This window comes from Chaetodon trifascialis, chromosome 14, assembly GCF_039877785.1.
Source record: "Chaetodon trifascialis isolate fChaTrf1 chromosome 14, fChaTrf1.hap1, whole genome shotgun sequence".
NCBI lineage: Eukaryota > Metazoa > Chordata > Actinopteri > Chaetodontiformes > Chaetodontidae > Chaetodon > Chaetodon trifascialis.
This window is the reverse complement of record NC_092069.1, coordinates 18742387-18755988: the sequence shown is the minus strand read 5'-3', so window position 1 is coordinate 18755988 and position 13602 is coordinate 18742387. Positions and strand designations below refer to the sequence as shown.

The 13602-nt window shown below is 40.8% G+C and overlaps 1 protein-coding gene across 1 annotated transcript; it reads right to left on the bottom strand.

Moving 5' to 3' along the window:
* Nucleotides 1-302: 302 nt before the first annotated feature.
* plb1 (phospholipase B1) lies at nt 303-12445 on the bottom strand. Its single transcript, XM_070978575.1, has 42 exons — nt 12328-12445; nt 11989-12041; nt 11767-11830; nt 11517-11580; nt 11309-11343; nt 10634-10697; nt 10483-10531; nt 9971-10036; nt 9811-9876; nt 9673-9728; nt 9476-9545; nt 9259-9371; nt 9071-9119; nt 8635-8703; nt 8428-8502; nt 8290-8350; nt 8138-8196; nt 7935-8008; nt 7774-7817; nt 7479-7587; nt 7322-7373; nt 7123-7203; nt 6548-6613; nt 6355-6455; nt 6186-6267; nt 5843-5947; nt 5638-5733; nt 5474-5545; nt 5298-5375; nt 5108-5168; nt 4961-5019; nt 4043-4110; nt 3908-3951; nt 3664-3763; nt 3496-3547; nt 3008-3088; nt 2076-2141; nt 1806-1900; nt 1551-1632; nt 917-1012; nt 713-787; nt 303-567 (listed from the first exon to the last, which is right to left on the bottom strand). Exons 1-42 carry the CDS (start codon nt 12386-12388, stop codon nt 340-342), a joined length of 3141 nt encoding a protein of 1046 aa, XP_070834676.1. The 5' UTR covers nt 12389-12445; the 3' UTR covers nt 303-339.
* Nucleotides 12446-13602: the final 1157 nt, after the last annotated feature.

Below are 13602 nucleotides of genomic sequence, written 5' to 3'. Positions count from 1 at the left end.
CAGCCACAACATTTAAATACAGTTTTTTCGACATTCACTTCATTACGGCTTGAATGCAGGAGTTATAATGTCTTATTTATTGCTTTTTTTGGGTGAAGACTGGTGTAGCTTTCCCTCCTCTCTGTTCAGTGATATTTCTTGTGGTTCAAAGACAATAATTAACTTGAAAGTCAAAGCAGACAGGGCTATCTTATCATGTCTCATGTTAAATACCTTCCCTGTTATCACCACAAACAATTCACTGTCTACAGTCACTTTAAATATCACAACATTGTCTTGTAGTTCTGGGTCTGACTTTTTTTTTTAGCAGTTCAGTTTAAAAATACAGAAAGTAGCACTTTAAAATGCAGTGCCCTTCATCTCCACTGTAGACGACTTCCGCTTCTTGTTTCTCTTGGCTGTGCAGGAGAGGAGGAGCCAGGTGATGGCACAGCCAATCAGAAGACCCACCGCGGCCAGCACACCAGTGAGCCATATTTCCACCTTGTCTGTGCAATCAGAGGTGGGAGGCGGGTCGGTGGTCCAGCTGGGCAAGCTGTTCTTCGCTGTGAAGATGTAAGGATGCTCCTGGAACATGTGAGAGTAAAGGTCTTTTATTCAGTCACATCCACTTTTTATACCATATTCGCCATTACATGAACAAGTTGTACAGAGAAATCACAGCTGGCTCAGCAGTGGCGTGTGACAAGTGTTTGTGTGGCAGATTTCTTACCTCAGTGGGGCACTTGATGTCATTTCGGGCACTTGTGAAATTGTTGTATGTCTGTTTTTCACCCACTGGCTCCAACTGGAGACACAACATAGGTCAGACATCTTTGCTCAGTCCATGACTAAATTGCATGTTTGATTTAAAGAGATTCACTCAGAACTCTTCCCCTGTCAGCTGCGCTTTAAGTGTTCGCCTTGACAGACTCACCATGTTGTTCCACAGAGCTGCAGCCATGTCCGCATGTCCCCGTTCACTGAAGTGGAAACAGTCCTGAGAGAAGAAGCTGGTGTCAGGTTTGCTTTCCTGGAAAAGAGATGATACAACATCAGTGTCCGTAGGGAATTAGGTGCTTTGAAGGGAAGCGCTTGTTACTGTCCTACAAGGTATTTGTTTGTATATGTGGAAGTTGCAGTGGAGTGGTAGGGGTACGCGCAGGGCTTTGGGAGATCAAGGGGGGATGGGTGGGGTGCAAAAAGGGCTTGGCGACACACGAAAAGTCCTCTCTGTTTTTGGGGGTGAGGTTTTTTGGGGGGTAGACAATGTGTCTCATCAAAATGCAGGATCTATGAAAATGCAAATATTTTCACTTCAGAAGTTTAACTACTGAACACTGGATGCCCCCTGCGACGCTGTGTACGTGCACTGGAGGTTTAGAGGCTCCACATCACACTAATTGACTGTAAGTTGCATATTGGACCACGACTGTCTTAAAGCACATCAGACTCTCCACCTACATCCTTCTGCACGGTTCACACATCCAAGTGAATTAACAACAAGCAAGTCCCGTTTTCCAGTGGAGGAGCACTTTAGATGTTGGTCACACATTTTGCTGTCTGCTGACCTGCATTTCCCGATTGATCCGCTTCACTTCAGCCAACTCTGGGGAATTCTCTCCTGGTATCAGGAAGCACGAGCAGACATACCTGAGCATCAAAGGTGAAAATAAGCAGCTGATTAATACATGGATGAGGTATCCTTCAATAAACTTATTACATATATTTGTGCTGGATTGATTAGTATTCGATCAATATTCAGAGAAGCCCCGATGAATCAAAGGAGCACTGGACTCCTGGCATGAGTGGATCGATGAACGTACTTTTGTACCACACTGCACCCAATGGTGTCTTCTTTGATGGTGCGGAGGCCTACAATTTCTAGGATCTCTAAGACGTTGACAATTGTTCTGGGAACCTACAGAAAGAGTTAAAATTCAGAATTGAGTCTTTTATCAGTAATAATTTACATGAAGAGAATATGAACCCATCAAATTTAGGAGGGAAAATTGCACATTTCAGTCATTTTTCAGTCCGTTACAATATTTTTTGATTCATCAACTGTGATTTCTTAGCAGATAACATCATTTTACCTCATTGTAAAGCATATCCAAGCTTGTCATCATATGATGCCTGTAGTTCTGAGGTGACAAAGTGACCTGTAGTTTTGAGACGGAAAGAATAATAAGATTTCACACAATGCACAATGCCTTTTATTATCAATTCATAGTGAACACATGTATCCTTGTGCCTTTTTTCATTAGCAGCTGCTCTCTGTTGTGGCCAGAGAAAAACAGAATAATTATGGCCGATTTCAGGGAAACTGGCCAAGTTTGCAGCAAAAAAGCACATATCAACCAAAAGAGTCGACGCCATGCAACATGCATGAGCGTACGAGCAACAACTAACCCTAAGCTGTCACTACCACAGTCTCAGAGCTCATCTTAAATTGATGCTGCGCTTTGATATTATGCTTCAAAGCACAAACATTAAAAGAGAGACTACCCTGTCAGTGGAGCGTGGGGAGCGTAATGGAGAGAGGGAGAGAGGAGAAGGGAAATGGAGGCTAAATGAGAAAGGAGAAGGAGAGTGGAGGAGGAAGGAGTGAGACAGAGACAGGATGAAGAGAGTCTGGCTTGACCTCTGTGTTGTTTATGCCTCTGAGAGAACAAGGCCTGTCACTGTGCCTCGTGTGCTTGTTTAATGCAGACAGAGGCTGAGATCGGGGGGAGGGGGGGTTGTGTTGGAGGGCTGAAGCGACAGAATGTGCTCATCGAAAAAGAAACCATGTCTGCTCTCATCTTACTCCGACACAATAAAACAATTAAGGGAGGGCTGTTCACAAAGCTTGATTATTCTGCCCCAGTGCGCAGTCCCATTTGGAGGGTGATATCATGAGACGGCTCTACACACAGGGCATCACACTACACCACGGGATGTTTAAACACTGTGCTGTGGTTACGAGACTGTCTTCATTCGGCGGATCATCCCTCATTTCCTGTGACAACTTCTCCAGGCAACTCACGCGGTCATTGCAGTACTGACACAGGTCATTGCCTCCAATGAAGAGGGTCACCAGCTTCCAGTCATTCTCAAAATCCACCGTCTATGTCCGTTAAAAGGATGGAGAAAGAATCAGAATGAGAGAGATGGAGCAGAGATGATCATTTTGCACATTAAAATGTTAGAATTTGTGCATCAGTGTATGCATGTTATTATATTATCTTATAGAATATGATGCATTGCTGTAGATTAAACTACTCAACAGTATATTAAATACTTAAAGCTCAACTCAACATCTACAGCAGTAAACAGTAAAACACCAACAGGCAGTGTTTTACTGCACAATGAGTACTTTTACTTTTGATACTTTATACTTTGCTGATAATACTTAATACTGATGTTTTCAATGCAGGACTTGGAGTGTTTTCACAGTGTGGTATTAGTACTTTTACTGAAGTAAAGGATGTGACTGCTTCTTCCACCACAGGTAATGCCACATATTAAACTTACAGAGTCATTTTTCATGGCATCAATCAGGACTCGGACCTGCCCTGGGATTTCTCTGTGTGGGAAATCAGAGATTTTCATGAGTGCACAAAATACTTAAAGCGCAGCACGAAATACATGAAAGGGAACCATCCGAACCTGAGGACAGATCAAACAAACGTTAGAACTCACGCTACTTTAGCTCCTGAAACAGCCACGTTGAAGCCAGTCTGTTTTTTCCCTTTTCCCAGTGACACTCCTTTGATATTAGGATTGAACTTCTTGAGGATATCTGATGTTTAAAAAAAAAAAAAAAAAAAGGAGGGAAATTACTACACAGGAGACAAAATACTCATTTTGTTACGGTCCAACTCTGTCATCTACTGGTGCTCATGTGCATTACAGGTCATGAGGGACACAGAAGCTTGGGACTTACTCGGCAACGTTGTGACAGTCTCAAGAGTTTCGTCTCCTCCAATGCTTTTTAATGAAACACAAGCAATGAATGAAATGATTGCAATGCAATGCAAACAAACGTGTTATGCATGTATTCACGTGTGCAGTCTCTCACCTCCATGACACCCCTCTGTCTTCAATTGGCAGCTCCAGCAGATTCTCTGCCTTTGCACCAAAGGCGGCCTTCATGCACAGAAAGATGGAAGAAGATGCTATTTAATCATTTGCAGACACATTGTTTTCCCTCTGACCCATCAAATTTAGAAAGTGCTCTCAGCCTGCGCATAAACCTGAATTACAGAGAAAAAGTACAAGATAGAATAATGATCAAGCCCTTTAAGGTCATCTCATGTGTTTTGATCCCATGTTTTTAACCTACATGAATGTCCTTCATAGCCTAGAATGGTAAGAATAACATGACAGCCACTTCTCATAACTAAAGGCAGGTGACACTCTTGTTGTTGACAGTCTTGTCTCCTCTTCACTGTTTGTGATATCTATTGCATTTAGATACGTGCCTCACACAACACACACATACAGGTTGTTTTTCACATCTAGAACAAAGATATGGTGCATCCACGCCTCGGGAACTGACCAATTATATTCTGTAACGTATATCTGATTATTGTACGGGGTTTGGTCAAACCCAAGAAGATAAATGTGAACTTGTATCTGAAATCTGCACTCATTCTGGCTGAGACCCTGAGGGAACTCTGACACTCTGAGACCAGCGCTGCATTGCTTTACATGCGACCTCAATAAATACTTTGACTGTGAACTGAAGACTTCTCCGGACCGTTCTTGGGCTTCCAACAAAAGAACCGAGCTACAAAGCTAACAATAGCACAAGTCGACCCACCGGTGGCTCCATCATTACAAACTTATGTTGTGTTACTTTTATTCAAACCCACAGAACTTCACACCTTTTTCTTGTGGAGAGAGCAAAAAATATGACAAGCTGCAGTTTGCAGTTACACTGAAAATTCTACACTTGTATCTATTCCATCTGTCAATCTTACTATCACAAACGTACCGTTAAAGAATCTCCCAGAGCACCCACCACTTTGATGTCTGCTGGTCGTAATCTGTGAACTACCAAAAGATCAACGTGAGCATATTTTACATTAAACTATTCTTTTCTCCTGTAGATAACACCTCAGCAAACACCTTGCATGCTTACCTGAAGTGGGCACAGAATCGGATGGAGCTGTGTTAGCACAGGAAAAGTCTTTGCCCCAATTCTGAAGAATGACAGAAACATTTTTTTTAGGCATTTGTAGTTCAAATCTGTAACTTGGCATCATGCATAAAAAATATTTATTGCTATTCTGAAGTTGTGCTGTGTGTGAAAGACAGAAGCTATGACCTACTGTAACAGGAGGAGGAGGAGGGGGAAGGTCTGGATATGTGTAGCCACTGTTGAGAGCAGTCTTAAGATACGGACTGGTCTAACAACAAAATAATTAGCAACACATTAATACAGAAAAAATGCTAAAAACAATAAAATGTAGTGTACATTTTTTGATAAATTGTGGGGCAAAGTTACCGTAGAGGGACACTGCAAATCAACTCCAGCTTCAAAGTCTTGATAAAAAGTCTTGTTGCCCACTGGCTCTAACTGAGAAGTGGTGAAGGTCAGTGAGTTAAATTGGGTCATTATAAGAGTAATTAAAAAAAAAACAAAAAAAAACGAAACAAAGAAAATCCTACCATGTTGTTCCAAAGAGCACGAGCCATGAGAGTGTGAGCTTTCTGGCTCAGATGAAAACAGTCGGGTGCGAAGAACGAGCGATCAGGCCGGCCATCCTTTCAAGAAGGAACAGAAGGGAAGACATTAAATGATAATAATCATGATGAACTAAGATGAATAGATAAATGAAAACAGCATGAATGTTTCAGGCGTGTCGGCTCTTACATCTAACAAGGGAAGGACAAGCTCCCTCACCAAGGGCTGCAGCACCACAGTGAAGTTTTCGTGTGTGTCGTAGCGCCCAGAGTCTATCAGATCTCTCATTCCACGCTGGGCAGGAAGACAGCCAGAAGACCAATGAAGAAAAGTAAACAAGCGTTTGGCTTCTCACTGACAGCTGTTTTGAGTGACAGTGTCATGCTGATAGTCGTGACTGAGCCCTTAAAATTGGGTTTAAAAGTCTTTTTAGGTGTTGAATTTACCATCAAGTTCTCACACTAGTAAGAAATTGTAACACGCTTAAGAATATGTACAAAAAACTTCCTTTCAGCTCTCTTTAGTCTCATACCTGGTAGGCCCGATTGAAGTCATTGACCTGCTGGAGTTCAATGGATCCATCTTTAGGCTTCAGTATGCAGGGGCAAAGTAAACTGAAACATAAATATCAAAACTGCTAAATGATGTCTTCATCAGCTCTTTTCTGTCCATTTATCTTAACACAATCAAACATCACTGACCTCACAAGCCAGGTGGGACAGCCCAGAGTCTTATCATTGTGCAGATCACGCAATGGAACAATATCTAACAGCTCCACCAGATTAACGATGGCACGAGGCACCTGGATGATCCAAAACAACAGGTTTGCAGCCTGACTTCGACTTGCTAATGCACAGATAGGCTGCATGTTAGTGCAGGCAGGTGAAAACATACTTCACTGTGGAGGATGTCCAGAGCTCGTTTGATACGGCCGACCACGTTGCTGGGTGAGAAGAAGATCTGTGGGAAATAAATAGTTTCCCAGTGGTTCACAGGTCCCAAAGAATGAGGACACATAAATATGAACACGTTAATGCTCAAAGAATTAGCCAGTTAGTCAACTGAGAGAAAATTAAGCAGCTGCTTTGATACTTGGTTAATCATTTCAGTCAATTTTTCGAGAAAAGATGCCAAACATTTCCTGGTTTCCTTTGTCGTTTATGAAGGTTTTGGACTGTTTGCAGTTACAGATATGCCAGATAATTGATAGAATAATCTGCATATTGTTAGTTGCAGACATTAAACAGTTTTACTTTACATGTTTTGGATGATCATGGCTTCAAATGTGACACTAGATCTAGATCTTGAACAATATTTTTTGAAATGTCATCAGACCCTAAAGCCATATTTTTGTCCTCTGAGATAATTTAAGACAATTCAACAATCATATATAACAACCATATGAGCATAACATCAAAGCACAAAGTATGAAATTAATGCACTGATCTTAATAAAGAAACTGTGCTCACAGTGTCTGTGCAGAAGTCACATATGTCATTGGCAGCAATAAACATGGTGATCACTTTCCAGTCGTTCTCGAAATCAATGCGCTGTAAAAAGAGATAAGAGGTGAATCTTTAGTTAGTTTGGCAATTGTGAACACAAAACTAGGACAAAGGTTACATGAAAGCATAGCTGGATGAGTTCAGAAGTTCACCGCTGCCTTACAGAGTCCTCCTTCATTTTGGTGACCAGGACGCGCACCTGGTGCTCCATATCACTGCAAATAAAAAACGTTTTATTTTAATAATATTTTTTGTAGTTTGGCCTGAATTCTGTTGAAATTTTAAATATTAAGATCTGAAAGGTAAAGAGCTTGACTGACCCGCTCTTCGCTCCTGGCACAGCCTGATTGAGGAAGGCTTTAGCAGAGTTCTCACTACCTCTTCCCACTGAGAAGCCGGTCAGCGAGGGGTTAAACTCCCTCAGGATGTCTGCAGACCACAAACACAGGGAAATCTTTACCTGATCTATAATGATGGTGATAAGGCACCATAATCACAGATCAGTGTTACAATTGGCCAACGATGGACATCTGATAGTTAATTGGATAAACATTAGACAAAGCATTTTATATGTATGCTATTAGATTTTTACTGTGAAGCAAGAGACAAACATACTTGGCAGAGTGGTCACTGTGGAAATATTGTCATCACCACCAATGCTGAAAATTGAAGCAACATCTCATTAGCTTTGAATGCAATGCACAAAATTAGTAAATGCTGAAGGATTTTCCTGCATGATCAAAATTTGAACAAAGGTGTACTTTAGCTTATCTCACCTCCATGACAGTCCTCTGTATTCAATAGGCACAAGCAGAAGGTTATCAGTCATTGCTCCCACGCCATTGGCTGCCTGTAGAGAACAGTGTGACCATGTAGAAACTGAAGAAATATTTATTGAACTTACTGAATTATAGTTAAATCATGATCTTCTTTAAATACACGTTCAGCTATAAATTTAGATGATAGCAAAAGGACTTACTGTCACAGAGTCACCCACTGCTGCCACCACCTTGATATCTCCAGGTTTGAGTTCATGAACTACACAGAGAACAAATTGGTTGAGCTCAGCTGGATTGAACTACATTTCCCAAAATGTTTTTGCAGAATAAGAGGTAAAAAAATATATTTTACCTGAAGTGGGTATGGAGGGAGATGGGCTTCGGTTTGTGCAATGTACCTCAGTGCCCATAACCTGCAAACGTTCATTAGTTTCAAATAAGTTTAATTGTGTGTGATGCAATTCTGCACTGTAGAAGCTGAAAGACTTACAGGATCGACAGGTGCGGAGGCTTTGTCCTCCTTCTCACTGGGGGAATTACTCTGCGTCCGCAGGAAAGGTCGTTCCTGGGATTAAAATCAGGTTGAATGTCTGAGAAGTTTGTGAAGCATTTCTTTCTATGTTTGCATCAAGACAGGAAGACCATGCATGATTATTCTATATCCAGTTTGACTGCATTATGGGATGTCATGCCTCACCTGGGTAGGGCAAGGAAAAGTAATGACGCTGCTGTCCATGACCCCTGGCTGACGTGTTGATGGCTGAAGCTGGAGGAGGATTGGTTCAGATTTTAGGTTTCAGTGGGACCACTCTGCACAGCCAGTGGCCACACAGTGTCAAACAATAGCGATTACATCATTCTTCGATCAGCATATAGATCTACAGTGATCAAAACTGCAAGTCATCACATCGAATAATCTCATCATTTCAATCTTCGAGGGCATCTGTTATCTAATCTCTCGTGAGAGTAATAAATGCAGTCACTACAGTCATTGTTCCATCTTACTTTTGCTTTGAGGGATTATGGCGACTATTACCTATTGGCTCATTTTACAACAGCACAGAGATCAATGTTGAAGGTTTTCTCACAGCCTAATGTATACAGTACAGTGTGTGTTTTATTGTTCCACTTACCAGATTTGTCCATAGCTGAACAGCTAATTGGTCTGGGTCAGACCATGTGGTCCCCTGCAATAAAACAGACGATATGTGCTAGTTATACATTAGCCATTTCAAGGTCCTTTCATGCATTACTGGAAGGCAGGCTGTATAATTTACAGGTACTGTATTGTTGATTATAATTGGCGTCTGGAAATAGCTTCTCTTCACTTACAGAGATTTGTTCAAGGATAACCGGAGTGGTCTGCAGCACAGCAGCGAAGTCCACTCCTCGGTCGTGCCACTTTGATTTTTCCAAGATGCCACTTAGAGAGGCCTGAAAATAAGACAAATACATTTTTGTTAAGCAGGTAGCCAAATATGAATCATATGAGCATGACCCACGGGCACATAAATACCACGTCTTTATGTTTATTTTACCTGTAGTGCGTTCAGAAGAAATGCTTGATGTAGTCGCCGGTTGATGTTTTCATCTCTCATACACTCGCACCTGCACACATGCATTTTTCAATTAAGAGGATCACAACTCCATAAAAAGCAGGCTTTCTATAACCGAGTAATCAGTTTTTACTGAAGTTATTTGCTCTCTTTTAATACCTAAAATTCAAAACACTCACTTGTCCCGCTGATGATTTGTGCTCCAGACTGCAACGTGAACTAAAGTGCGATGCGACTGTTAACGAAAAACAGCATTTTAGTTTTCTTTTCATTTTATCTGTTCATGGTAAACTTGTGATCAACAAAAAGCACAGTACCCTTTTCTGCAACAACTCCAGAGCTGCTTCCACTTCCTGCACCACAGAGTTAACATTTGCAGCAACCTGAAGCACAAGAAAACAGTTACACACTCGAAACACCCCTTACAAACTAACATATGCCACAGTAAACATGATTTTTTGTAGCAAGGAATCTTACATCTGGTGAGCAGGCGCATACGGAATCTGCTGGCACAAACAGCAGCACAAGCTTCCAGTCTGTCACCTGCAAAGATACACGAATCTGAGCAAACTCCATCCACTGTGAGATGTGGGAAAAAGGTGCAAGAAACCTGACTAGCAGCATCTCTAAAGCTCACTTCAAACATCTTGTTTGTTTAATCCATGCAGAAATTGGGGTGTAAAATGAGTGGTTTTATGAGACCAAAAATAGACGGAAGCACAAGTTTCTTATTTATCTTAAATTGATGAAATACAAGTTTTCATGTCAGCTGTGGTTTCTGGTTTTGATGGGAGTTGCTTGTCCTCCTAAATATGGACAGAGATGAGTTCTATTTAATATTCTGCTGAGTGTTGTGGTAAATCTTTTATTCTTATCTATTTTCTATCATAGTTATGGTGGTTAATCTCACTCAGTGTAGAATTATCTTCATCTAAATAAAACATTTAAAATACATTACACAGCAACGTTATTAGAGGGTTGATGCGTACCTCGTGTGAAAGGGAGAGGGACAGATCTTCAGCTTCCTCTAACAAGCTTCTGAAACACACACATAAAAACAAACACACTCACATAAAACACACCTGCAGCCATATCCTTACATAGCACTTATGTGAGTGTAACTGTGCATGTGTGTGTCACCTGGGCTGCAGTGAGCTCTGATCCAGAAAGTGACTCACTCCAGGGTTAAACATGGACAGCAGCTCTGTTCAGCACACACACAGACACATTTGTATAGATTTAATCAACATTATTCTAGTTCCTAGACCATCTGATGAGGTCATGAGGTCACTGTGAAAAGGAAGCGGGTGAAAGCTTCCATTCGTGTTGCCAGTTTTTTCTTACTTTGGTGTAAATGGAGGTCAACAACCTTTGTTTATTGCCCACTCTTATCCTTAGAGATAGAATATGCCCAAACTATGACACGGTCTTGATTACAAGCGCCGACTGAGCTCTCTGGAATTTCTAAGTGCTTTTGAACTAACCCTAACCCTAACCCATGGTCAGACAATCCCCCAACAGTGTGAAAGGTGTCTGTTTTTACCTTAAATCTACTCAAAGTTAATAATTGACGGAGAAAGATTACTGTGTTAAACTACAACAAAAATCGAAGACCAGGACTATGCCTGAGAACACAGTGAGAAAACTAAAGTCACAATCTAAATTCAACACACTGACAGTGCTGACAAAGCAAGCAAAAAATAAACGTAGGAAAGAAATACAGGGGATTTTAGGTGATTATACACTTTTTCCTTTCTGTTTGATCGTGGAAATACAATCTAGATAAAGTCTGTGGGCGAGAGTTTAAAGACTTACCAGCTACCCTGCTGACCACCCTGGATGCTTCATGCCTAACAATGAAGATAAATGAGTTGTTAGTGTGAGTTAGGGATGATGAGGTTCTAGTATGTTAGCTTTGGCTTTGAAGAAGCTCAGGAAGCCACTGTATTTACTGTGTGCTGTCACTTCCAGTGATTTAAGTATTACTGAAGCAAATCTGTGCATTTTATTTTTGGCTGTCTACCTGTGTGAGGATGGGATTCCCAAGACATGAACAGCTGAAATATCATCAGGTCTGAGAGTATGAACTGATGGAGAGGGAACAGACAGGGAATGAAGTCAGCAACAGCACGATAACAACAAATGACAGATAATAAAACAGATTTTTGGAAAAAGATTGCATTCAAGGAAATAAGAGCATCAAAAAGACTAATGATGCAGTAATCACAGCACTCTATTATGATTGCTGATGATGACTGCAGAGTGCACTGTACCTGAAGAGGATGAAGACACAGTGGCAGGTATGGGTGAGCAGAGTATTGGCATGTAACTTTCTGTCTGTAGCACAGAAAAAAACAATCCATGTCATTGACACAGTGTCAGACCAGCATAGAGGGTATGAATATTGTTGAAAAATAATGAAAAAATAAAATATTAATGTGTTAAATATTAACAAATTCAATTAACACCAAGCTGTGATTACTGACTCACAGTACCTCTGAGTTCTCTGTCTGCGGTGGATTTTTTCGTACATCAATGCTGAGGGCGTCTAATTGTGACACGAGAAACAGGAAATAACTTATAATACCTTTCATAGTAACACATTTCTAAGAGGCTAAGCATTTACTCTTTGCAAAGGTTCAAAAGTTAATATGTACAGAATAAAAACACTTTTCTTTCATTTCACTCATTTTCCCCCAAACTACAGCAGACTGGCTGTTCAGTTACCAGTTCATTCCGATCTCATCACATAACTGTGTCACCTTGCACTTAAAGGTCAGTGACTGTAATGAGTAATTCAGTGCACAGAGTTTGTCAAATGTCCTGTAGCTTACCTGTAAACTGAGCGCAGGATCCAACGAGGGCGGCCAGAATCAGGAGTGCAGATCTCGCCATGATGTGGTGAGATCCTGAGTGACTTCCACACTGTGGGGTTTATGTAATGCCCTCCTCTGTTTCCCCCGCAGCCTCAGAGAAAGAATGACTGTTAGCTTTCACTGACTGTAAAAGTACACTGTACCTGTGAAGGCTGTGAAGACGGAAAAAACTTCCCACGAGAGAAAAGTTTTCAAAAGGAAAAAGAAAACCACCTCTCGTGAAAAGAAAAATGATCAGTCGTGCAGCTTTTGCCACTTGCACTCTTTTATTCTCAGGCATATCTTCCTCTTATCAGTTTATCGGGATGACAATCAGTCAGACTAGATGGCGTTTCACCTCCTCTCTATCTCTGCATTCTGTCTCTTGATGTGTATCTGTATCTTGTGCGGTTTAACTTGTAAATCTAAAGGATGTGCTCGTGTTTGCAACAGACCGAACAGACACGTTTATGGCTGCCAGCAAATAAATCATTGATAAATCTTTATATCATACATTTAAGGGATTAAAAAGGCAAAACACACAATCTTTTAGCTGGACAATTACAAGGTTTATCCTGATAAGGCAAATAAAAATGCGATCAAATGCCATTAAATATAAGGAATATATCTAATGAGATCTTAGTTCTATACACCTTCTACTTTCAGTGTATTTTAATTTTAGCTGAAAGCTTTTTTTTTTTTAAGCTGTTGTTTCAGAGCCCACATAAACAACTCCTAAAGAGTGGTTGAGCTGAGCTCCTCCGTTGTTTTAAGGAACAGGACGGAGTTTGTGGACACAGTGATAGTAACGATTTTTCCAGGGGAATGAATACGTTTCTGCTTCATAATAAAACTCATTTGGGTGTAAAAGCTCAAACAATCATAAATCTTCTCTGTTATTCAAAGTTTAAATGTTTTTGTTTTCTAGCTTGTGGAGGTGGTTTTCCACATTGAAGCACATCACTGATAACATTGACAGAACTATGAGTCATGAGGTTAACGTGTGCCATTTAAGATCATTTTAAGGCGTTGCTCCTGAACGTGTTGTCATGCATTGCTGCGTGCACATAAGACATTTTATAAACTGTGATCATACAAGTAACTTCACAGTGTTTCATGTATTCCATCCGGTTATGTAATAATATGTTAACGACCAGCAATTTAGGTAGATTTGGAGATGTGATGAGATTGCTAAATGCTTTATGAGTTTGTCCTTAGATTGACTTTGCAGATAGCCTGATCCTTGAAGTCGAG